The sequence below is a fragment of the Rana temporaria genome, chromosome 1 (assembly GCF_905171775.1).
Source record: "Rana temporaria chromosome 1, aRanTem1.1, whole genome shotgun sequence".
NCBI classification, from domain to species: Eukaryota; Metazoa; Chordata; class Amphibia; order Anura; family Ranidae; genus Rana; species Rana temporaria.
This window is the reverse complement of record NC_053489.1, coordinates 527,875,949-527,900,524: the sequence shown is the minus strand read 5'-3', so window position 1 is coordinate 527,900,524 and position 24,576 is coordinate 527,875,949. Positions and strand designations below refer to the sequence as shown.

The following is a 24,576-nucleotide window of genomic DNA, read 5'->3' as shown; positions in this document are numbered from 1 at the left end:
TTCATCAGTGTCCAATGCAAAAAACAGCCAAAACAGGTGCTGCTATAAACTGCAATCCAAACTAAAGTGCTGGTGCTTGTGCCAAAAATATTCAACGTGAAGGTTGTGTAGAAAGGGATTCCAATGTCCAATGTCCCCTTACCTTACTGCTGTAAGGTAACAGCATGTATAATACAACCAAGCACGTTTCCTGTCGTTTCCAAATGTAGTGTATCCAAATAAACGGTAATCTCTATCTGTGGGCAGAGCCGCTCTCTGGAGTCACGTCCAATGGACGACAATGACCCTCACCCAGGGAGATAAAAGTGCCAATAGTGCAGTATCGTTTAAAAGATATTTAATGTTAAAAAACATACACTATGGTACTCACATAGATGCAGTTAAAACAGGCATAAAAACAAGTATTGAATTCGCCAGCTTCACCTCCGGTACCTCTTAGTGGACTCTTACGCGTATTCGTCACTTCATTCACGTGACTCCTGAAGACGTCAAATGAAGTGACTATTGGCGCTTTTATCTCCCTGGGTAAGGGTCATTGTCGTCCATTGGACGTGACTCCCGAAAGATAGAGATTACAGTTCATTTGGATACACTACATTTGGAAACAACAGGAAATGCGCTTAGTTGTATTATACATGCTGTTACCTTACAGCAGTAAGGCAAGGGGACAACACCACTAACTTCCAAAAGGAATTGGAATCCCGTTCTACACAACCTTCACGTTGAATATTTTTGGCACAAGCACCAGCCCTTTATTTTGGATTGCAGTTTATAGCAGCACCTGTTTTGGCTGTTTTTTGCATAGGACACTGATGAAAGATTTTAGTTCATCACTATCACTTATGTGTGTTGTATATTTTATGCTGTATTTTTGCTGCTTTTGGGATTTCTAATAGCAGCGCACGTTTATCAACTTAGTTTCACTTTAGCACCAAGTTTTTATTCGTTGTGGGTGTTTATATATTAGTGGTAGTCATTTTCCCTATTACATTTGCCTTTGATGTCTACATTTTCCCTATTATATTTCACACAGCGCAGAGCTATCTATTTTTTCACAATGGTACTTAGCTGCCTAGCCAAAATAATGGCGCCCCATTAGCAAAATGTATATTCCCTTTTATGCTCATCACTTTGAACTCTATTCAGGAAGAACAGGAAACAATGGCAATACTTGGGAGCCTGTTATGTGGGGGAGCTAGCCCAAGAAGAAAGACTGGTCTGCAGTGCTACACATGCAAACATACTGTTCCTGACATCACAACTGATATGAGCCTAGGCTTGAAGATGGACAGGATGTGTCATTGTATACCTCAGTGATGTCATACAGTCCCCCAAATATTAGCCAGGGCTCGAACCACACCTATTCCTGCCATGCCCATTCTGTCCCTGGGACCCATTGCTTGCTGACACTACAGTTAGAAGTATGAACACTCTAAGCCCTTGGTGGTTCTATTGTTCAACATCCAACATAAGAAAAAATTTTTAAACCAACTGTCTGGTAAAAACATACAGGAAGACGCTTAGAAAGTTACTTAAAAAGACCATCTTCATCTACCTAACAAAGAGGACGGTAAGTCTCCAGAAGGACTCTTCCCAGCTGGGCCCGGGAACTCCATCAGCACACAGGGGTAAAAGGTGATGGGGCAGAGTCACATTGAGGGTGAAGCGGAACTCCAGATTGGAAGCACTCACTAGTGTGAGCTCACGAATTACCCAGGATGATGTGAAGTCGGGAATGAACCTGTCCAGTGCAAGATGAAATATTGTTAGTTTTCTGTCTCCGTGTACAAGATACGTAAACACACTATAACATGCTCATTTTCCAACAAGTTCATAAAGTTCAAATGCAGAACCACATATTTAAGTAAGCATCAGAAAAAGCAAGCCGGCATCTAGGAAAACATAAATTCACCTTTACAACTGAAAGACGATACTGTTCACTCCAAATTTATGAGGTCCACCAGCTATCAGACTATATTGTTTACAAAATTAATCTGGGGAAAAAAAGACTGCAGGCAGCTGTTCCACCCGAAAATCATTGTGTACCGAGAGGTCACTAGACATCTTGATACACAGACACACTGTTCAGAGTCCTAACCAATGTGATTACCATTCATAATAGTTTAATAGTCACAATGCAAAAAATCCATTTAACCACTTAAAGCGGGAGTTCACCCATTTGTTACATTTTTTTTTTTCTCCCCTTAGATTGCTGCTCGTTCGGTCTAGGGGAATCGGCTATTTGTATTAAAATATGAGCAGTACTTACCCGTTTTCGAGCTGCATCTTCTTCCGTCGCTTCCGGGTATGGGTCTTCGGGAGCGGGCGTTCCTTCTTGATTGACATTCTTCCGAGAGGCTTCCGACGGTCGCATCCATCGCGTCACTCGTAGCCGAAAGAAGCCGAACGCCGGTGCGGCTCTATACTGCGCCTGCGCACCGACGTTCGGCTTCTTCCGGAAAATCGTGACGCGATGGATGCGACCGTCGGAAGCCTCTCGGAAGACTGTCAATCAAGAAGGAACGCCCATTCCCGAAGCCCATACCCGGAAGCGACGGAGAGGATGCATCTCGTAAACGGTAAGTACTGCACATGTTTTAAAACAAATAGCCGATTCCCCTAGAGAAAACGAGCAGGAATCTAAGGGGAAAAAGTGCCCTCTAAGGGTGAACCCCCACTTTAAGGACCGCCTCCTGCACATACACGTCGGCAGAATGGCACGGCTAGGCACATGTACGTACAGGTACGTCTTGTACTAGTACCCAGCCGTGGGCGCGCTCCCGCGACCCGGATCGAAGCTCCGGGACCGCTGGAGCGCGGCGATCGGTCCCCGGAGCTGAAGAACGGGGAGAGCCGTGTGTAAACACGGCTTCCCCGTTCTTCACTGTGGCGGTTGCATCGATCGTGTGATCCCTTTTATAGGGAGACACGATCGATGACGTCACACCTACAGCCACACCCCCCTACAGTTGTAAACACACACTAGGTGAAACGAAACTCCTTCAGCGCCCCCTGTGGTTAACTCCCAAAATGCAACAGTCATTTTCACAATAAACAATGCAATTTAAATGCATTTTTTGCTGTGAAAATGACAATGGTCCCAAAAATGTGTCAAAATTGTCCGAAGTGTCCGCCATAATGTCAGTCACGAATAAAATCGCTGATCGCCGCCATAAGTAGTAAAAAAAAAAAAATTATAAAAATGCAATAAAACTATCCCCTATTTTGTAAACGCTATAAATTTTGCGCAAACCAACCGATAAACGCTTATTGCGATTTTTTTTCCCCAAAAATAGGTAGAATACGTATCGGCCTAAACTGAGGAAAAAAAATGTTTTTTTATATATTTTTGGGGGATATTTATTATAGCAAAAAGTAAAAAATATTGATTTTTTTTCAAAATTGTCGCTCTATTTTTGTTTATAGAGCAAAAAATAAAAACTGCAGAGGTGATCAAATACCACCAAAAGAAAGCTCTATTTGTGGGAAAAAAAGGACGCCAATTTTGTTAGGGAGCCACATCGCACGACCGCGCAATTGTCTGTTAAAGCGACGCAGTGCCGAATTGTAAAAACCCCTTGGGTCATTTAGCAGCATATTGGTCCGGTCCTTAAGTGGTTAACATTGTACACCCCTCCCTCCCATTTCTCTTAAAACAGAGGAAGTCTATGAATGGTAAATTAATGAATGTGTATGCATCAGGAGCTGCTCATCCTTTCATTTTTATTCACATTGAATTTTTTTTTTTCTTTAAGCCCTTTCCCTGTCCCTTCTCTCCACTTTCTGCTCCCAAACATCTCATCGCCAGGGCCTGTCTCGCTAGTGAACTGTACATTAAAGTATAACTATAGGTTAAACTTCTTTTTTTTACTTAGGGTTAGTGTGAAAGGGGAATAGAACACGTGTTCTGTGTTTGTCATCTGTGCCCCCTATGGAGAGATGCACCTTCTCTATTGTCCCGTTTATGGTTATCACCAAAAGTAACGGCAAGGGTTGCCCCCAGAACAGGAATAGAGGGGTAATCTTCCAGTGGGGACACCAAGTCTGTTGACCCTGGTAACAACCAGGGATTCCATTACTTAAAGCGGGAGTTCACCCATTTGTTAAATTTTTTTTTTCTCCCCTTAGATTCCTGCTCGTTCGGTCTAGGGGAATCGGCTATTTGTATTAAAATATGAGCAGTACTTACCCGTTTTCGAGCTGCATCTTCTTCCGTCGCTTCCGGGTATGGGTCTTCGGGAGCGGGCGTTCCTTCTTGATTGACATTCTTCCGAGAGGCTTCCGACGGTCGCATCCATCGCGTCACTCGTAGCCGAAAGAAGCCGAACGTCGGTGCGGCTCTATACTGCGCCTGCGCACCGACGTTCGGCTTCTTTCGGAAAATCGTGACGCGATGGATGCGACCGTCGGAAGCCTCTCGGAAGACTGTCAATCAAGAAGGAACGCCCATTCCCGAAGCCCATACCCGGAAGCGACGGAGAGGATGCATCTCGTAAACGGGTAAGTACTGCTCATATTTTAAAACAAATAGCCGATTCCCCTAGTAAAAACGAGCAGGAATCTAAGGGGAAAAAGTGCCCTCTAAGGGTGAACCCCCGCTTTAAGGATTTCCTCTAACCTCTTGTTTTGGCCGCAGAACCGGAAAAAAATTCTCTTCAATGAGGATAATTCCTCTATCCATAATAATAATAATAATAAAAAAGTTTACCTTTAGTTCTACTTTAACCCTACACCTCCCTTATCATACACATTAATCTCTTCACCTCCTACTGTACAATAATGTATTAGTACACCATTACCAAAACTCCATATTTCAACCCCCATATTTACCAGCATTTTCCAAAAATTATAGGAAAAAAAAAATAATAATATAGGTAATTTGGGGAGTTTTAATACTGTCCTGGCATTTTTATTTTAAACGCAAGGGAATTTTTTTTTTTTTTGTTTACCAAAATGTTTGGTCTATTTTCCTTTTTATAGCAAACAATAAAAAAAAACGTGGTTATTAAATATCACCAAAAGAAAAATCAAGTATACACCAAGCCTATATGTTTGAATACATCATTAATAAACGATCTACAATATTATTGCTACAGCATAGTTACCAGTATAGTTAATGTGTTTTTATTAAAACTGGAATTAGGGATATGCAAATGTTGTCTGAATACAAGAGGCATGTATTGTTGCTAGTGTGCTCTATATATTTCTTCCAGATCTGTGCAGTAATCTAGTGTGAAATTTTGCCTCTGTGCAGGGGATTCCTGTAAAAAAGGCAGCTCATTGCTGCTCCCCTCTCCTCCTGCAGGCTTATTGGTCTTGTATCTATCACATCCCGTATTTTCCTTTAAGTGGCCTATAGTGAATTGGGCCAGTTGGCTCCCTCCTATACCTCTGCTGCCTGCAAAGGCTTTGTACAGCACAGTGATGATGTCACTGCTACTTTTCCAAAGCAATATTTGGGTTTGGAAAAGCATCAGGTGGACACAGAGTGGATTTCTACATTTTGTAGCTCCGATGAGGTATATACAATATTTAAATAAATGTTTTGTGACTGGAACTCGGCTTTAAAAAGAGAAAATCGTAGCTGCACTTGGATTCTTAGATATGCACGGTACATTAAAGGAATACTAAAATGCCAATTTAGTTTGCGTTTTAATTTCTTCATAGCTCACACTACTGGTATTTTTGATGTGTAGCTTAGACCTATTAATTCAAATTTATGTTATATCAAACTCTGCTTTTAGTTTAGAGTTAAAAATCTGATTTTAAGCTTATGCCGCCACATCCCAACAGGCCTTTAAAGGGGATCTAAATGACAGAAGGCAGTGTTCCTAATCATGGGACACACTTGACTGATTGTGACTGGCTGTCAGTCACAGGGTGTCCCATGATTAGGAGCACTGCCTTCTGTCATTCAGATCAGCGGTCCCATGATCAGGAGCACCTTTCACCGTCCCCCAATCAAACTGTGAAAGCTCAGGTCGATGTACTGGCACCACACAGTGTGTGCAGAACAGCAGTGTACCACAGACACATATGTGCAGCACATGGGTGTTAAGACCCACCCTACTGCAGAACATGTGTCAATCAGTCGGCAAGACGTATATTAGGTACTTTTGCCATTTGGCAGAGCTAAGCACTGGTGAATCGTTTTTGATTGTACGAATGAGCACATCAATAGATATGACATTTACTTTATGCCTGGCTGACAGACTAACATAGACACTTACACAATGTTGATTTCCCGTGAGGCATTCTGGCTAAGAGAAAACGTGTGACAGTCTAGAACTTCGAACCCAAAACCTTGGCAGTTGTATCCATTAATTTTCATGGCCACAATGGTCAAGGGCAGAGAACCAATGTTTTCAACCTTAAACATTTTTGTGATGGACAGAACCTGCTTGCTATCCTTTAACTCTGCAGAAAAATAAACAAAGTTTTGGTAAGTTTTACAGTCTTGTAAAACAATGAAAACTCATATTAATAAATATACTTACGTTGTCTGCAATCCATTAGTGTGGATTCTGGGACTTTGAATCGAAGGGACCCTCCGACTCCTGGCAGTCTTCCTCCAACACGCAACATCTCTCTTGCTCCATGACCCTCAACGGTGATCATATCCAGAAAAGTCAAATTGTTCCTGTCAAGAAAGGTGCACTTACTATTAAAGAGAAGCTTTAGTACATGGACACATAGGATAACACCATTTAGAGCCCTTTCACACTGCCAGCGTCCAAAAAACGCCGCTAAATCTAGCGGCACTTTACAAGCGTTTTTCGGGCACTAGCGGGGTGCTTTTAACCCCCTGCTAGCGACCGAATAAAGAGTTAAAAGCACCTACAAAGCGCAGCTGCTGAGGCACGTTACAGGGGCTTTAGCGGCACTGCCAATTGATTTCAATGAGAAGGGGCGCTTAAGGAGCGGGGTATATTACCAAAATATAGGCATTAAGCTTTGTCATATACAAAAGAAAAAGCTTTCCTTCTGAAAGTCAAGTTGGTCTGTAAATCTGTACTTCAAGAGTCCATTATTAGTTATTCTGTTTTGTAAAACAGATGTCTGCTTGATCTGTTAGTTACTTCCTGCACAATAATGTGACTGTTGATGCAGGTAGGGTGACTAGAATACGCTAGGGATTATGCTGGCGTTACTGCTGATACTGGGGGCCCACAAGTTAATGAAAAAACACAGTTATCAGCAGTTATTGCTGATAGCAGTGGTTCTCAACCTTGCTAGTGCCGTGACCCCTTGATAAAACATCCCAAGTTGTTGGGACCCCTAAAAGTCAAATTATTTTCGTAGTGTGGGTTGTCAGCACCCAAGGCAAGACAAGTATTTGCGCCCCTAACCCACGAACATTTAGCGCTTCCCGAGACCCTTCCACTCGTACAGTATTAAACCTTTATGGTACATTTTAGGCTGTACCACTCTCTTTGTTCTCCTTGCTTTCCTTTTTATCTCTCTCTATCCGAATTTCTTGTTTTTTTACCCCATCCCTCTCTAGCTGTCTTTCTTGCTTTTTCTCTCCCTTTTTATTTGTTCCTCCCCCTCTTTTTCTCTCCCTTTCATGTATTCTCTATTTTATTTCCTTCTCTTACTCCTTGGTGGGTAGGTGGGGGGTATGGGATGAGTGGCAGTGCTGCAGGGAGTTCTGATTGGCCAACTTAGGTGCTTCTGATCATGGTCATCTGCTGATCTGAGTACTGTAGTGGGGACTTTTAATGGCAACTATAATCACAGGTAGTGTTAACCACTGTTTTCGGCTTCACTGTCTCTCCGACTTTGTGGGGTCTCGTAGCAGTGACACCTATGTCGAAATCAGGAGATGGGGTCTCCTCCAGCTCCTCCCACTTCACATTCCTCACCAGTCAGATGACCTCTAGTCTCTGCCCCCCAGCCATGCCGTGAACTGAATGGGCGGTTGCAAAAAACGGTGAGTGGTGCAGGCTTTGGTAACAGCCCAGGATCTGGTGACCCCTGGCAAATCATCATTTGACCCCCGAGGGGGTCCCGACCCCTAGGTTGAGAACCACTGGCTGATAGAGAGCCCGGCGTTTTCAGAATTGACTAAAAATAAAGTATAACTATTTACATGCAAGATGGAATATCTGGGTTCAGGTGCAAGCATGTTGGTGACATTTTTAGCAGTCATAAAAAATACATACCGGACAATTATAAGTGAGGTAACTTTTCGGTAATCCAGAGGTGCAAAGACTATTCCAACTTTCCGACACTCCCAAGGTGATAAATGCAACTCAAGTACTTCACCATTGCATTTCTGAGATTTTTCCTGTAGGATAGGAAGAAGGCATTATCTTTTTAAAGTTGTGATGTGTAAACGTAAACCGACCTTCTTTTGTTTCTTAAACTTTTTTTTTTTCCATCAACATCTCTTGTGACCTGGATGCCTCCAAGTACAACACACCAAGTTGTTTTGTTTTTTACTGTCCGCTCTGGTTGGAGCCACTGTACTAACGATCTCTCCCGCTAAGCTGCTGTGTTCTGCCCCTCCAGCGCTCACTGGAGTGTTAGGCTGTGGAAGGGGTGGGAGCGGCAGGCACAGATTTTCAGTGGCTCACCGAGAGGCTGAGCCGGGTGCCAGTCCAGGAATGTGGGCGGATCCCGACGATATGGTTGTGATCTTTCTGCCGACAACAAATAACCAGACTGCAGAGCAAACTGCACTCCTGTGCTCTACAGGAGAAGTACAGCCAAATGAGATTTGGCTGTACTTCTCCTTTAAGAGATCAAAGTCCAAACCTTCATAAACACTCAACCTTGCCTTGTATTCTTTCACAAACACCACAGCGTGAATCCTTCCTTCCTACTACTTTTCTTCTGCTGCCCCATTATATACTTCTCTTTACTTTCATTTCAACCTAAGAACAAAACCTGACAACACCACAAACACAAAATCTTGACGTCGCCCTCCTTCTCAAATTATATTATATTTATATATATATATATATATCAATTAAAAGGGATTCAATATCCTTGGATTTCACCGTAAAACGGATTCTGTGTTATGTTTATATCATTTAACAAACCTAAATTTTTATGTAAAAACCTACATGCATTACCTGCATTTCACATTGTTTTTGCAGCCTGAATTCGCCTGTTGTGAAGTCAATATCCTGCTCAATTGTACCATACCTAAAAAGCAAACAGAATTTTGAAATGTAAAAAAAAAAACTGGGACACACAAAACTAATATGTTGGGGTGCTGTGATAAGAAAAATAAAAACAAAAGGGCCAAGCACATGCAACAATTAGGTTAATGTACATACCATTTGCCAAGAAGGCTGAGAGCAGCTTGAGGGTTGGGGTAATGAGAGAGAGGTAGTAGTTGCACTGTTACTGGAAAGGGAGATGGGTTCTTCAGCATAACATATTTCACCTAAAACAAAACACCAAAAAGCATGAAAACTAAAAATTGAAAAGATATAGTTCCTTGAAAAAGTATTCATACCCCTTAAAATTTTCAACATTTTGTCATGTTACAACCAAAAACACAAATGTATTTTATTGGCATTTTATGTGATAGACCAACACAAAGTGGCACATAATTGTGAAGTTGAAGGAATGATAAAGGGATTTTTAATACAGCTTACCTGTAAAATCCTTTTCTTGGAGTACATCACGGGACACAGAGCGGCATATTCATTACTATGTGGGTTATATGGAGTACCTTCAGGTGATGGACACTGGCAATCTCAAACAGGAAGTGCCCCTCCCTATATAACCCCCTCCCATAGGAGGAGTACCTCAGTTTTGTAGCAAGCAGTATGCCTCCCAAAATGTTCCCCAAAAGAGGGGTGGGAGCTCTGTGTCCCGTGATGTACTCCAAGAAAAGGATTTTACAGGTAAGCTGTATTAAAAATCCCTTTTTCTTTATCGTACATCACGGGACACAGAGCGGCATATTCATTACTATGTGGGATGTCCCAAAGCAATGCTTTTAATGAGGGGAGGGAGACATCTTCCCAAGACAAAGGATTTAATTTAGAGGTATACTCAAATAATAATAATAAATCCAACTTAGTCGAGAAAAATTAAACTTAAATTTAAATTTTAACTCAAGGGTGCCCCCGATTCTGAGGGTCTTAAATTGCAGCCTGCAGCACTGCCTGCCCAAAGGCTGTATCAGTATTCCTTCTTACGTCCACCTGGTAAAATTTAGTAAATGTGTGGACTGAAGACCAGGTTGCCGCTTTGCATACTTGAGCCATAGAGATCTGATGGTGTGCTGCCCAGGAGGCGCCCATGGCCCTGGTAGAATGAGCCTTTACTGACAAAGGAGGAGGCAACCTCTTCAAGCCGTAGGCCTGAGTAATTAACTGTTTAATCCATCTCGAGATGGTGGATTTTGCAGCTGCCTGCCCTTTCTTGGGCCCATCCGGTAGAATGAACAACACATCTGTTTTCCGAATCTTCTCTGTAGCTTTAAGATAGGCCTTCATGGCCCTGACAATATCCAAGGTATGCAGCAACCCTTCCTTTCTGGAAGTAGGCTTCGGAAAGAAGGATGGTAGTACCAAATCCTGGTTCAGGTGAAAACTGGATATAACCTTTGGTAGAAAGGAAGGATGAGGACGGAGAACCACCCTGTCCTTATGCAGAATAAGATATGGCTCCTTACAAGATAAGGCTGCCAATTCTGACACTCTTCTGGCGGAAACTATTGCAACCAGAAATACCAACTTCCTTGTCAGTAAAACCAAAGGAATCTCAGCCAACGGCTCAAAAGGTTGTTTCTGCAGAGTTGACAGAACAAGATTTAAATCCCACGGACAAAGTGGTGACTTAACCGGAGGATTAATACGTAAGACCCCCTGTATGAAGGTCTTAACCAGCGAGTGGGTGGCCAACGGCCTCTGAAACCACACTGACAAAGCTGAAATCTGTCCTTTGATTGTGCTTAATGCCAGGCCTTTATCCACTCCTAGCTGGAGAAAACTTAACACTCGATCAATGGTATACTTGCGGGAAAGCCATTTCTTGGACTCACACCAGCCTACGTAGGCCTTCCAGACCCTGTAATAAATCACCCTGGAGACCGGCTTTCTAGCCCTGATCAGGGTAGAGATTACCTGCCTAGACAGCCCTCTACCCCTGAGAATCAGGGATTCAGCCGCCAGGCCGTCAAATTTAGACGCCGTAATGCAGGGTGGAGGATCGGGCCTTGCGAGAGTAGGTCTGGCCGTAGAGGAAGCGTCCAAGGGTCTCCCACTGCCATCTTTAGGATTAGTGAGTACCATGCCCTCCTGGGCCATGCTGGAGCTACCAGGATGACTGGTTTGTGCTCCACCCTGATCCTGCGTAACAGGCGGGGTAGCAACTGTAGCGGGGGAAAGGCATATAGGAGTTTGAACTGATGCCAAGGGCAAACCAACGCATCGGCTCCGCAGGCCATAGGGTCCCGAGTCCGGGACATGAACCTGTCTAGCTTCTTGTTGAATCTCGATGCCATGACATCCACGTCCGGCATCCCCCACATCTGGCAGATTACCTGAAAAAATTGCGGATGCAGAGACCATTCCCCTGGCGACAGAGTCTGACGACTCAAGAAGTCCGCCTGCAGGTTGTCCACCCCGGGAATGAATATTGCCGATATGCAGGGCACATGAGCTTCTGCCCACAGGAAAATCAAGCTCACCTCTCTCTGAGCTGCCTGACTCTTGGTCCCCCCTTGGTGGTTTATATATGCCACAGCTGTGGCATTGTCCGATTGTATCCTCACCGGGAACCCCTGCAATTTGGCTGTCCAAGCCTCGAGGGCTAGCCGAGCAGCTCTGAGCTCCAAGATATTGATGGGCAACTGCCTCTCCGCCTGTGCCCAAGTACCTTGGCGAGTGCAACCATCCAAGATCGCTCCCCAGCCCCTCAGGCTGGCATCTGTGGTCTATCTTCCAGGCCACGGGGCTGAAAGATTTCCCTTCAGTAGATTCTGAGGATTTAACCACCGGCACAGACTTTGCCGAACTCTTGATGAGATTGGCAAAGGAAATTCCAAGGCCTGTGGCCTCTTGCTCCATGCTGACAGAATGGCTGCCTGTAGGATGCGAGTGTGGCTTTGAGCGTAAGGTACCGCCTCGAACGTGGCCACTAGCTTGCCTAGTAGTCGCATACATAGGCGAATAGTTGGTTCTCTTTTGCTTAGAACCAGATGTATCAAGTCTTTGATGGCCTCGACCTTTACCAGAGGCAGGAACACTCTTTGCTGCTCTGTGTCTAATGTCATGCCAAGGTATTCCAACCGTCTTGTGGGTTGGAATGCTGATTTTTCTCGGTTTAGGATCCAACCGAACCTTTCGAGGTACTGGACCGTGAGGGCCACTGCTCGTTCCAGGCAAGGAGACGAGTGATCTATGACTAGGAGGTCGTCAAGGTAGGCTAGGACCGTGACCCCTTGGATCCTTAGACTGGCTAGGATCGGAGCTAGGATCTTCGTGAATACCCGGGGGGCCGTAGCCAGCCCGAAAGGGAGCGCCACAAATTGGAAATGACGCTGGGCCACTGTGAAGCGGAGAAATCTTTGATGTGGCTGAAAAATTGGCACATGCAGGTAAGCATCCTTTATGTCTATGGACGCCAGAAAGTCGTCCTTCTGGAGTGCGGCGGCTGCAGACCGAACACATTCCATCCGGAAAGAACGAACCCTTAGGTAAACGTTTAAACCCTTTAGGTCCAAAATTGGCCTGACATCGCCGTTGGGCTTTGGAACGGTAAACAGATTGGAGTAGAACCCTAGCCCTTGCTCTTGGGCTGGTACCTCTACTATCACGCCCTGGCAAAGCAGATGATCCAACGCCGCCAGTAAAGAGGCCTTTTTTGTTGGATCGTTCGGTACCCTTGACTCCTGATAATGAGGTGGAGGAAACTCTAGAAACTCTAATCTGTAGCCTGTGGCCACGGAAGACCGGACCCATCTGTCAGGGATATCGGCTTCCCAAACCTCCGCAAAAAGACGAAGCCTTCCCCCCACCTTTGTGGGTGGGGGCGCCCCTTCATAAGGCAGATTTAGGGGCTGGCTTTGCTGGCTTACGATACCACTGCTTCTTGCCCCCAGAGGCCTGTCCCTGCGACTTATTGCTAAAGTTTGATCTCGCAGGAGGCCGTCGATACTGCCTGGAATTGGAGGGCCCCGGAATAGGGGAGAGCTGCCTTTTGAACGCAGGTCCCCGAAACTTCTTTTTGACTGGTAAAAGCCAGAAGTTTTTTGCATGGGGGCTCAGCCGCCCAGTTCTTTAACCATAAGAGCCTTCTCATGTGTACTAAAAATAGTGACAAACGAGACGCCTGCTGAATGGAGTCCTTTATAGCATCCACCGCAAAGCACAGGGCTCTAGGAATATCCGATAATTCTTCTGCCTGCTGGGCAGGAATGTCTTTAAGCATCCGTTTTGTCTGGTCTGTTAACGCCTGACAAACCCCAATAGCAGCCACTGCTGGCTGTATCACTGCACCTGCCGTAGAAAAGGATGCCTTTAAAAGTGTCTCAAAACGCTTATCCACCGGTTCTTTAAACATCTGTATGTTTTCCACCGGGCAAGTTAAAGATTTATTTACACAAGAGATGGCGGCATCCACAGCTGGGAGAGCCCACTTCTTGGAAAATTTTTCTTCCATAGGGTAGATGATGGAAAATCTTTTAGGTGGTAAAAAGATTCTATCTGGTCGTATCCAATCCTGAAAGATCAGTTCCTCTAAAAGAGGATGGACCGGAAAAACAGCGTTGCTCAAAGGCGCTTTCAATGAACCTAAGGATGATACCGCCGAAGCCTGAGGCTCTGGTAAGGGCAACTTAAAAGCCAGGCGGACCATGTCTGTCAATGACTGAATCCACAAACTTTCTGCCTGGGAGGCCGAGACTGGCTCCTCATAAGTAGACTCCTCATTCCCTGAACCCTCATGGTCCTGGTCTGAATGATTTTCCTGAGCTTCTAATTCTCCAAGGGAGAGAACCTCAGCATCTGGGGGTACACCCCCAGGTGACGGAGACCTAGTCCGCTTCTTGCCCGACATGGAATTGACTATCAATAGTTGCCAATCTCTTCTCTAGTCCCCCTAAGGAAAGGGCTAGCATTTCCTCTGTGACAAACACAGGGTTGGGTGGATCTGATCTAGCCTCAGCACCAGACGCCCCTAATGGCTCAACCAAGGCACCCACTACTGGAATAATTTGTGGGGAGAGTACAGGCATATCCCGACTCGAACCTTCAGAATCTGAGGGGGAACCCTTTTGTCCTCTGGCACCTCTTGCCATTTCCCCTGATCCTGATGCTTTGGAAGCCATGGTACAATACCGAGGTACCCCTACTTACAACAACCAACTGATGTAGGTAGGAGAAAAAACTATGCGGTTTTAGGGGGACAGTAGTGAACAACTAATGCCCAAAAAACCCAATGGGGAGACCAGTATGTGTTCCCCCTTTTTCTTGTCTTTTTTTTTCAATTATGCATATTTTTTTTTTTTTTTTTTGGGGATTTTTGGATCCTGAGTCCCTTTTCCCCCTTTTCTATGGAATCACATTGTCTCCCCACAAGAGAAATTGCAAGAATCCACCTGCTGTAAGGAATTGTTTAGGCTAGATTGAAAAGCTAGTTCTGTTTGTCAGAACTGCAATACTCCCTTGCGCCACCGGGTGCCACTGTGCATCAGGCTTGTACTGCTGCCGCTCTGTGTCCTCCTCTCCTGAGCTCAGAAACAAACTGAGCTAATACAGCATAGAGGAAGGGCCGCCCCTTCCTCTTATGAGATCCAACGTCCCGCCCCCCCCTCTGAAAAACGGCGCGAATTTTCGTTTTTTTTTTATATCGCTGTGCACGCGCCCGCGCGCGTGCCCGTGTCACGGGGGGGGGCCATGGTGGAGGCAGCATGCTGCAGGGACGCTGGAGAAATGGACAGGACACAGAGGAAACATCCGCACGGCACCCGGCCAGGTAAGAACTTCCAGGTAGGCCCAGACACCTCCCTAGTTCAGGGTAAAGAGTAGGCACACACTAATACCCCACCTAGCGCCCAGCCAGATAGAACCTGCAACACATAGACCAGGGAGATCACACATATGGGGAGTAACAACACAGACCATCCTGTCTTACACAGACATAGTGGCCCCAGACTGCCAATGCAGGAGCATACTCAGGCAAACTCCCCCAAAAGATCCCCCTGGAGAGCCTGCTGACGAACCAAGTCCCGCAGGCCCCCCCTTCTTACCTGCTCCATGCCGCAGGACCTTGCACAGCAAGTGGTCCAATCTTCCCCCATCTCCGTGGGTGGCGTCTAGACCTTCAGGCCCTGGGGTCCTTTGAAGGAACCCACTGTCCTGGACCCATATAGCATCCTGGCAAACAGGGACTTTAGGCACCCCAAAAGGTTCTAAGTCCTGGGCCCAGGATCCAGCTCTCTGAAAGAGAAGCATTATGGGCAAAACCCCCTAGTTAGGGGCCCGGGTACTGTCCACTTTGGCTCTGAGGCACCTTGGACAGATCCGGTTAGCCTGCCTTGATCCCAAGGATGTGGAGGCAAAGCTATTCCATGACCAACACCTAAGACACTGGCGAAAAAACTGAGGTGCTCCTCCTATGGGAGGGGGTTATATAGGGAGGGGCACTTCCTGTTTGAGATTGCCAGTGTCCATCACCTGAAGGTACTCCATATAACCCACATAGTAATGAATATGCCGCACTGTGTCCCGTGATGTACGATAAAGAAAAATGGTTTTCATTTTTTTTACAAATAAATATGTGAAAAGTGTGGGGGGGACATTTGTATTCATCCCCTGAGTTAATACGTTGTAGAACCACCTTTCACTGCCATTACAGCTGCAAGTATTCTTGGGTATGTCTCTACCAGCTTTGCACATCTAGAGAGTGATTTTTTTGCCCATTCTTATTTGCAAAATAGCTCAAGCTCTGTCAGATTGGATGGAGAGCGTCTGTGATCAGCAATTTGATTTGGGTCTGGCCTTTGACTGGGTGATTCTAACACATGAATATGCTTTATTGTTAACCATTCCACTGTAGCTCTGGCTGTATGTTTAGGCTTGTTGTCCTGCTGGAAGGTGAACCTCCGCCCCAGTCTCAAGTCTTTTGCAAGTTTTCTTCTAAGATTGGCCTGTATTTGGCTCCATCCCTCTTCCCATCAAATCTGACCAGCTTCCCTGTCCCTGCTGAAGAAAAGCATCCCCACAAGATGATGCTACCACCACCACCACCATGTTTTATGGTGGGGATGGTGTGTTCAGGGCGATGTGCAGTATTAGTTTTCTGCCACACAGAGTTTCGCTTTTAGATCAAAAAGTTAAAATTTTGGTCTCATCTGACCAGAGCACCTTCTTCCACATGTTTTCTGTGTCCCCCACATGGCTTCTTGCGAACTTCAAACAGGACTTTTTATGACTTTCTTTCAACAATGGTTTTCTTCTTGCCACTCTTCAATAAAGGCCAGATATGTGGAGTGCATGACTAATATTCTCCCACATGAGCTGTGGATCTCTTTGCAGTTCCTCCAGAGTTACCATGGGCCTCTTGGCTGCCCTCCTTGCCCTGTCTGTCAGTTTAGGTGGATGGCCATGTCTTGGTAGGTTTGCAGTTGTACCATACTCTCCATTTTTGGATTGACTGAACAGTTCTACGTGAGATGTTCAAAGCTTGGGATATTTTTTTACAACTTAACCCTACTTTAAACTTCTCAACAACTTTATCCCCAACCTGTCTGGTGTGTTCCTTGGCCTTAAGGATGCGGTTTGATCACTAGGCTTCTGCTTCTGGAGGGCTCTGCACGTGGGGTTTGCGAACACGCCAGAGCTCATCCTTAATCCTTTTCCTTCCACTTCACAATTATGTGCCACTTTGTGTTGGTCTATCACATAAAATCCCAATAAAATAAAATAAAATACATTTAGGTTTTTGATTGTAACATGACAAAATGTCGAAAATTTCAAGGTGTATGAATACATTTTTTTTTTACGAAAGACACGTTGGCATGTAGACTCCAAAAGATAGTAGCAATAGTAAAAAGAGCAGTTTAATTACCGAGTTGTTACTTAGTGCAGTTGCAGTGAAATTCACAACAAGATCAGGCTCAGCAATCAACTGGGGTAGAAAAATATCTTTCTTCTGTTGGGTATTGCTGCCATTCTCTACATTCTTCCTCCTGCACACAACAAAAAAAATACATACACATCACCTTGAGTTTTAACTGTTGAACATCTTCTAGAAATGTTTAAAAGGAACAATAAAACACTTGAATTATCCTTATTTCTTCAAATATAAGTCAGTCATACACATATCCATTATGTAACCCTTTTTTCTCATGAAATCTTTTCTTACTGTGTTTTTCTGCCTCCTTGCAACATCCTCTTTGAGAGCTCCCAAAACCTCTCATTTCCTCTGTCACTTCTGTTTGTTTGCAACAAGCAGTGCAGATTAGTTGCGATCATTTGCACTGCTATATGCAAACTACACATCCCATAGTCCATAGGCCCTAGTCCAACTTGGGAGTGAGCAAAAGAGGGTGGCAATAATCCTACATACAGTGGAACCATGGAGAACAAACCCTGTAATACTAAGTTGGATCACAGAAGCAAAATAAAGGGATTTGGAGGAGGTCGGGCGCAACAGAAGGTTCTTTTTTGCGTTAATACATACTGGAACGTTTTTCAAATCAGAGCTCAGTGTCACTATAAATCTTCTTTACTTACTGATAAACATGCAAATTCAAAGCACACTAATCAGTGGACCAAAAACTTAATTTATAAACTGAAATAAACTTAAACCAGCAGAACATATGTGACTCCTACCTGCATGTATCAGCATCCTGCATCTTCTGAAACTTTGCATAGAGCTCGGACCCCAACTCATAGTCTATACTCCAGGCAGACATCCCAAGGGAGAGGCTATGATGCCAGCGCGCACTTTCTTCTACAAAAAAATAAAAATCCCCAAATTATTGTCTGGGTAGGAAAAACAACCTAAAGAAATGATATGGTCAGAGCACACACTTTCATTTTAGAACAGCATTGTAAAAGCAAAATTATCGGTTCAATGTAAGCTTTCATGTGACTGCCATCTGTCTGTCTGCTGGCCATCCCTTTCCAAAACTTCCGGGATTCCTTGCTTTGTTTGTAGCTTCTGATCTTCTGTTGACTTTTGATTTCTAAAGACTAAATACTCAATGGTACTGTGCTGCCTGCAATCAGTAATTCATGTACAGACTACGTAGTTCTGAAGGCAGGCTCTGTGAATTCTGTGACACAGTAGTGCCTACTATAGGGCATAGTGTATATGTGTGTCATGGAAGTCATGGAAGTCAAGGAAGTAAATGTGTGGGGATCTTTACAAACTTCAAGATCATTCAACACACAAAAGAAAAAATTAAGCTGGCTATAGGTGTTAATTAGACAAGTCAAAAGGGGTGCTGCTGCTCTCTATGGATCCTCTGGGTGGCAGGAACACATCTAGACAAAACACAAGAGAAGAGCGCAAAGCCACCCTAGTTTAACTCGGCTTTAATATGGTAAAGTTAAAAACACTACAACGGTCAAACTCACATGTTGTGAAGATAGATTCCACTGGGGCCACACTCCTAAACCACCTCAAGATCCCGACAGGGGCAGTGGAAGGGGAAGGGGCAGTGGAAGCCGAGGAAGTTCTACCTAGCTGCGTGGATCCTGGCAGCACATCCGAGGCTATCCACCACAACATTCGACGTGCAGATCATATTGCACTTGCGTCCGGTCCAGCCAGCGATGCTCTTCGAGAACACAAAAACCCACAAGAGCAGGATACAGGGCGGAAGAGTAAGGGCGTCAGACGGTTGCGATGACAATGCGTTTCGGAGGCATGGTCTCCTTCCTCAGGTCAAGCGCATTAGGATCTGCATGTAGAGCATGGTGATGAATAGTCTCGGATGTGCTGCCAGGATCCGGGCAGCTAGGTTCAACGTCCATGGCTCCCCCCTACCCTGTCGGGATCTTAATGTGGTTATACTAGTGCGGCCACAGTGGAATCCTTAGGCTGTATCTTCACACAATGTGAGTTTGACCATTGTAGTGTTTTTAACTTTGCCATATTAAAGCCGAGTTACACTAGGGAGCGGCTTTGCGCTCTCTTCTCTTGTGTTTTATTCAAATGAATAAGTATGCTAGAAATACATTGTGGAAATGAATATATGATTTTGTGTTTTGACCATAGATATACTTTAATAAAGTAAAAAAGTGATTCAGCGCTGGAAACTAAATAAACAAAACTAATTTGCAAGCCAGCACTGCAGATATCAATCAAAAAAATATCTCAAAGTGAATAAATAAATAAATAGTGCAGCGCAAGTACATAAATCTATAAAATAACACAATTGATCAAAAATAAATAAAGTCCATAAGGTGCAGAGTGAAAAAGGTGCTCCGAGAAAAAACAATGGTGACAAATGGTGCAGAAATCTTCATCAGATCAGTGACCCATAGGACAGGATTATCCACCACTAGGACTAATGGATGGCCTCTCACCTCAACAATTCGACCTGTGGCTAGGTCAAACAGCATAAAGCATATCCTCCAAGGACTATATAGCGAACAGTATTCGTGGGCACAACTCTAAACATCCACCAGATGGAGCCAGCAAGCAATAAAGCAATTCAGTAGTCACGCTGTTTGCATAGACCCGTGCGCAGAGCACCGGTACATGTCATCATCCCTGCACTCGGTTGAGAGTGCATTGAAATGTGAGTGGTTTTTTACCTTGATTATGTTTTAGAATAAAAATATTTTTAAGCGGAGAGCACTTAGTCCTTGTCCTTTACCTTTTCCGGTCCATGGAACGAGTTATATGGGAGACTACTGAATTGCTTTATTGCTTGCTGGCTCCATCTGGTGGATGTTTAGAGTTGTGCCCACGAATACTGTTCGCTATATAGTCCTTGGAGGATATGCTTTATGCTGTTCGACCTAGCCACAGGTCGAATTGTTGAGGTGAGAGGCCATCCATTAGTCCTGGTGGTGGATAATCCTGTCCTATGGGTCACTGATCTGATGAAGATTTCTGCACCATTTGTCACCATTGTTTTTTCTCGGAGCACCTTTTTCACTCTGCACCTTATGGACTTTATTTATTTATTTTTGATCAATTGGGTTATTTTATACATAGATATACTTTAACAAACCAGCCATTCAAAGATGTTATAAACAAGAAAATGACAACCAACAGTCTTTCCCCACTGCCTACTGATCAGAACATATACCAACTAAAAATGTCCATTCTAAAAAACAGTTATTAAGATTAAAAGATAAGCCAAAGCTTTTTTGGCCTCTTGTGGGTCACAAGAGCACAAAAACCACTGACAGACGTAACAGAACTGATCCAGGATGTAGAATGGAACCAACACCCAGATGCCTAACCAGCAGCTGTCCCAGTCAGTCAACAAGCGTGCCACTGAGAGCCTGACCCAGCAGCTTCTTCCCCCTCTTCAGTCTGGCACACCAATGAGCACTAGAGGGGCACAGCTGATAGTCACCGCTCTTTGCTCAGTGCAGATTGAGAACGGAGAAATCAGTGGTCATGCATCACTCAGTTCTTAGCCGTATAGTCAACATTTATTAAATTGGAGCTTACCAATTCTTAGATGTGGGGGTCTGCATTAGTATCCTTTTTTTTTTACCTTATTTTTACCTAGCGATCTGCCCAGTAGGTCTGTTGTTTTTTTTATTTACTTTAACAGACCAGGCTGCTCAGAGGGTTCAGATAAACCATTAAACACTTACAGTGGTAAGCCTTTATTCATTTATATAAAACATGGATGATTGTGTAGAGCTGCCTGGATACGATACAGTATATCGCAAACTTTTTATGGCATGCCTTTGATTTCCTCTGGACCAGGTGGGGTTGCAAGACCTGGTCACAGAGATCAACTCTATCCATGTATTTGTTGTATGCATTAAAACTTGGAGGCTATTTCTTTCTGTGTAGCGGACCCCTGTTCTGTTACAGCCACTGTACCCTCTAGGTCAGTGATGGCGAACCTTGGCACCCCAGATGTTTTGGAACTACATTTCCCATGATGCTCAACTACACTGCAGAGTGCACGAGCATCATGGGAAATGTAGTTCCAAAACATCTGGGGTGCCAAGGTTCGCCATCACTGCTCTAGGTGGATTGTTGTCAGTAAATAGACAGCATTTCTGTCTGGGAATTTGATGGCCATGAATTCCTACTGTTGGCAACTGTGCGGTTTGCAGTTTTACCACATGGTCCCCCACATGCTCCCATGACAGCAGCATGCAGAGACCAAAAAAAGCGGCACTCTGGTAAAGCAAATGTACACAAAGTTGGTAGCATTGATGGAGAAGAGGTTGAATCAGCGGCCAAAGCTTCCCATTGATTTGAAGATGATCTGGGTAGAACCGGTAACTGACTTATCGGTTCCATCCTTCATAGATTATTTTCATCAGACTGTATTCCCATTTGTACTTTCACACAGTCTGTAAATTTTTATGCCCTATCAGGCATGTTGGCCTTGATTATTTATTAGGGATTCATCAATGAAGATTTTTTTTTCGGGGGAATAAACTGCTGAAAAATGTTCCAAATAATTTTTTTTAGTGCCCGTTAATTTGAACAGGTAGTCATTTCTGGGAGTCACTGCTTGGGAGACGCTGCAAATTACCATTAAAACATAAAAAGCACAGGACTACTTCAAAAGTAGTCTCTCATAATAACTGCTGAAAAAGATGGCTTGGCATGGATGGACTAGAGGCCATCAGACAGGCTCTTATATAGAAAGGCATAACTTATGTGAGGCGTTTCCTGTGCACCCAGTATTTTTTGTAAATAAATGTCAGGTGGCATAAAGATTAGTTTAAGTTACAATAAGCTCTAGGTAGTCGTCACCCACAAATACCTTGAGAAAATCCACATAGCTAAAATCTGTAACACTGATATTTATGCCTGGTGAGGCATGTTGTTATTTGGGGGAGGTGAAAAATCCCACCGGAATCCACTGAGCGGTGTACAATTTCTCAGACCAGACCGACTCAATGTCATTGTCCCAGCACAGGAGGGCATATGTATCTTCAATGGTATTTTTTTTTTTCTTTACATAAAGGCAAGCTACAGACCAAACACTACGCAAAAATAAATCAGAAGCTATTTGGTTTAATTATAAAACACTGAGAGACACACAAACACAATTTTTTTTAATTCTAAAACACAGACACTGGCCTCAACAATGAATTAGCAAAAATGGTGGCACTATAGGCAAACAATCAGATGCAAAATGAGTTTACAGGCGCTACTGCGCTAAAAATAGCACCTGCAAACCGACCCTAAACCGCTTTCACACTGGATCGATGCGCTAGCAGGACGGTAAAAAAAGTCCTGCTAGCCGCATCTTTGGAGCGGTGAAAGAGCGGTGTGTATACCGCTACTCCACCGCTCCTGCCCATTGAAATCAGTGGGACACCATGTCTATACTGCCGGCAATGCGCCTCTGCAGAGGGGCTTTGCTTTGGTTTTTAACCCTTTCTCGGCCCCTAGGGGGGGGTAAAACCGCCCCGCTAGTGGCCAAATAGCGCCGCGAAATTGGTAGTAAAGCGCTACTGTGTGAAAGGGGTCTAAAGCTGAGACTGTCACTATAATAAATACTAACACTGACGATGATGGTCAGAGCTTGATCTAGCTAATGTGAACTAATTTTACATCATTAGACTGTTACATAAACCCCACCCCCTCACAAAATGTCCCTTGCACAGATACAAAGTATAATTTGCTTTACAGGCTTCCCATTCATGTGATCGCTGTCATTGGCTGTCACAGTGATCACATGATTGTAGCCAGTTCTCATGCCTACTAATCGCCAATCCAAAACCTGATACGGTCACTGACGCGGTTCGCCCAGTCTCTTCGCTGGGGGCGCGCTCCTAACCTGAACACATGTAAACGTATATATAACCACATGGATAACCTCTTCCAACTTCTATGAGGCTGCATATATGCATACACTCAGCAGGAAGGGTTTACATTCTGTTATAAACAATTGAAAATAAAATATGTTTGTAATGGTTACAGTAAACCAACAATGTGCATTACAGTTGCTTGTATTAACTAGGTAAAGCTAGTATTCTGATGCAATTATTTAGAGATATATATTTTTAGTAAGTACAAAATTAAGTAATTTACCAGAAGATAAGTGCCTGATAATGGGATGAACTCCACACTGTGCAAACGTTTTAAGATGTTGGTTCTCAGACTGAAATTGAATTTGAGAAATGTCAAAATGTAAACAGAATTATTTAAGCAAAATGCTAGAAACATACAGAAGAGACCTCCAGTGAAAATGAGAATACCATTTTAAAATGAGGCGCTGTTTAAATCACTAAATACAGCCATTATTCACACTAATATACCAAGGATGCACTCTAAAAACGTTTTTTTTCTCTTTACATAATACTGCATAGATAAATCTTGCAAATGCTGAAAATCATTTCTCAAATTTTTTATCCTAATGTGCAGAAGTTAGAAGTATATCATTTATTCTACACATTGTTAGCATCAACAATTGGCAGTCCTGTGTATAAGCTCTGCACTCCCTTTTCATTCTCATTGGGGGGTTTGTACTGAGCCACAGAACAAAGCACAACCCCTCAAATGAATAAATGTACAGTGCAGAGTGAATGGGTGGACAAGCTAGGAAAACTTTGACAAGCGGCTGGTGAAGCCGACAAGTACCACAGCCAATATCTAGGACAGGCGAGTAAAAGGCAAGGGTTACATAAACCATTAAATTCCCCCCACCAAACCCCTCAACTCAAAAAACACAACACTGTATACATTTTTTAGATTTAACAGTCTCTTTGCCAGTGCTGTGACATTGCAAGTTGTTCCTCTTGAAGTTTGAGGCGAATGGTCTTTACTACAGCACTGAAGGGCACTTACATAATGCTGTTTTAGAGCCACTAAGTGCATCAGTTCTGTAAATCCAGACCACTATGATGGTGCACCCTCAAAGAAAGCCTGTCTACAACAGACTGGGCTCACACGAGGTGGAGTGCCATTTAGTGGCCAGAAACAAATAACTTGGGAGACCGACAGCAAGTGCTGTGGGTGGGTTTTTTTCTAACTTGACTGGGCACATTAATGATGTGGCATTAAAATGTAAAGATATGCCAAACTGGAAAAATAATCCCACCATTTTCTAAACTAATGTATAGGCCAGTATGCGCCCACAGACAAATGCCTGGAACACACACTTCTTGCATTCCAGCCAATCGTCCCTGTGTGGTAGCAGTAGGGCTGGCTGGGACACTTGTGTCCACTGCCTGCAGCCAGAGCCTCATGCACCAGAGCTAAATGTCCAGTGTGCACGGGGAATCACTCACTAGAGTTTTACAAAATATTGACCTCTGCACCATTCTGTGCAGTGGCATCCAGAGCGATAGAGGCTCAAATATCCATTACATAGCAAACATGAACCCATGAAACCAAGTAATACCATCATAAACATGAGTGTAGTGTATGGGCGCATCAAAATACACTTTTGTACAGGGATGGACTGGCCATAGGGACTACAGGAAGTTTCCCGGT

The 24,576-nt window shown here is 44.0% G+C and overlaps 1 protein-coding gene across 1 annotated transcript in view; it reads right to left on the bottom strand.

Moving 5' to 3' along the window:
* The window catches only part of TMEM131L (transmembrane 131 like), a 146,713-nt gene that overhangs the window by 31,752 nt on the left and 90,385 nt on the right, over window positions 1-24,576 (bottom strand). The window contains exons 15-23 of the mRNA XM_040331969.1: window positions 23,173-23,242; window positions 17,805-17,925; window positions 17,038-17,158; window positions 9,288-9,397; window positions 9,081-9,153; window positions 8,166-8,290; window positions 6,498-6,640; window positions 6,231-6,417; window positions 1,556-1,741 (exon numbers count right to left, since the gene is read on the bottom strand). Of these exons, the coding sequence (XP_040187903.1) occupies window positions 1,556-1,741; window positions 6,231-6,417; window positions 6,498-6,640; window positions 8,166-8,290; window positions 9,081-9,153; window positions 9,288-9,397; window positions 17,038-17,158; window positions 17,805-17,925; window positions 23,173-23,242 (1,136 nt within the window). The remainder of the gene's footprint in view (window positions 1-1,555; window positions 1,742-6,230; window positions 6,418-6,497; window positions 6,641-8,165; window positions 8,291-9,080; window positions 9,154-9,287; window positions 9,398-17,037; window positions 17,159-17,804; window positions 17,926-23,172; window positions 23,243-24,576) is intronic.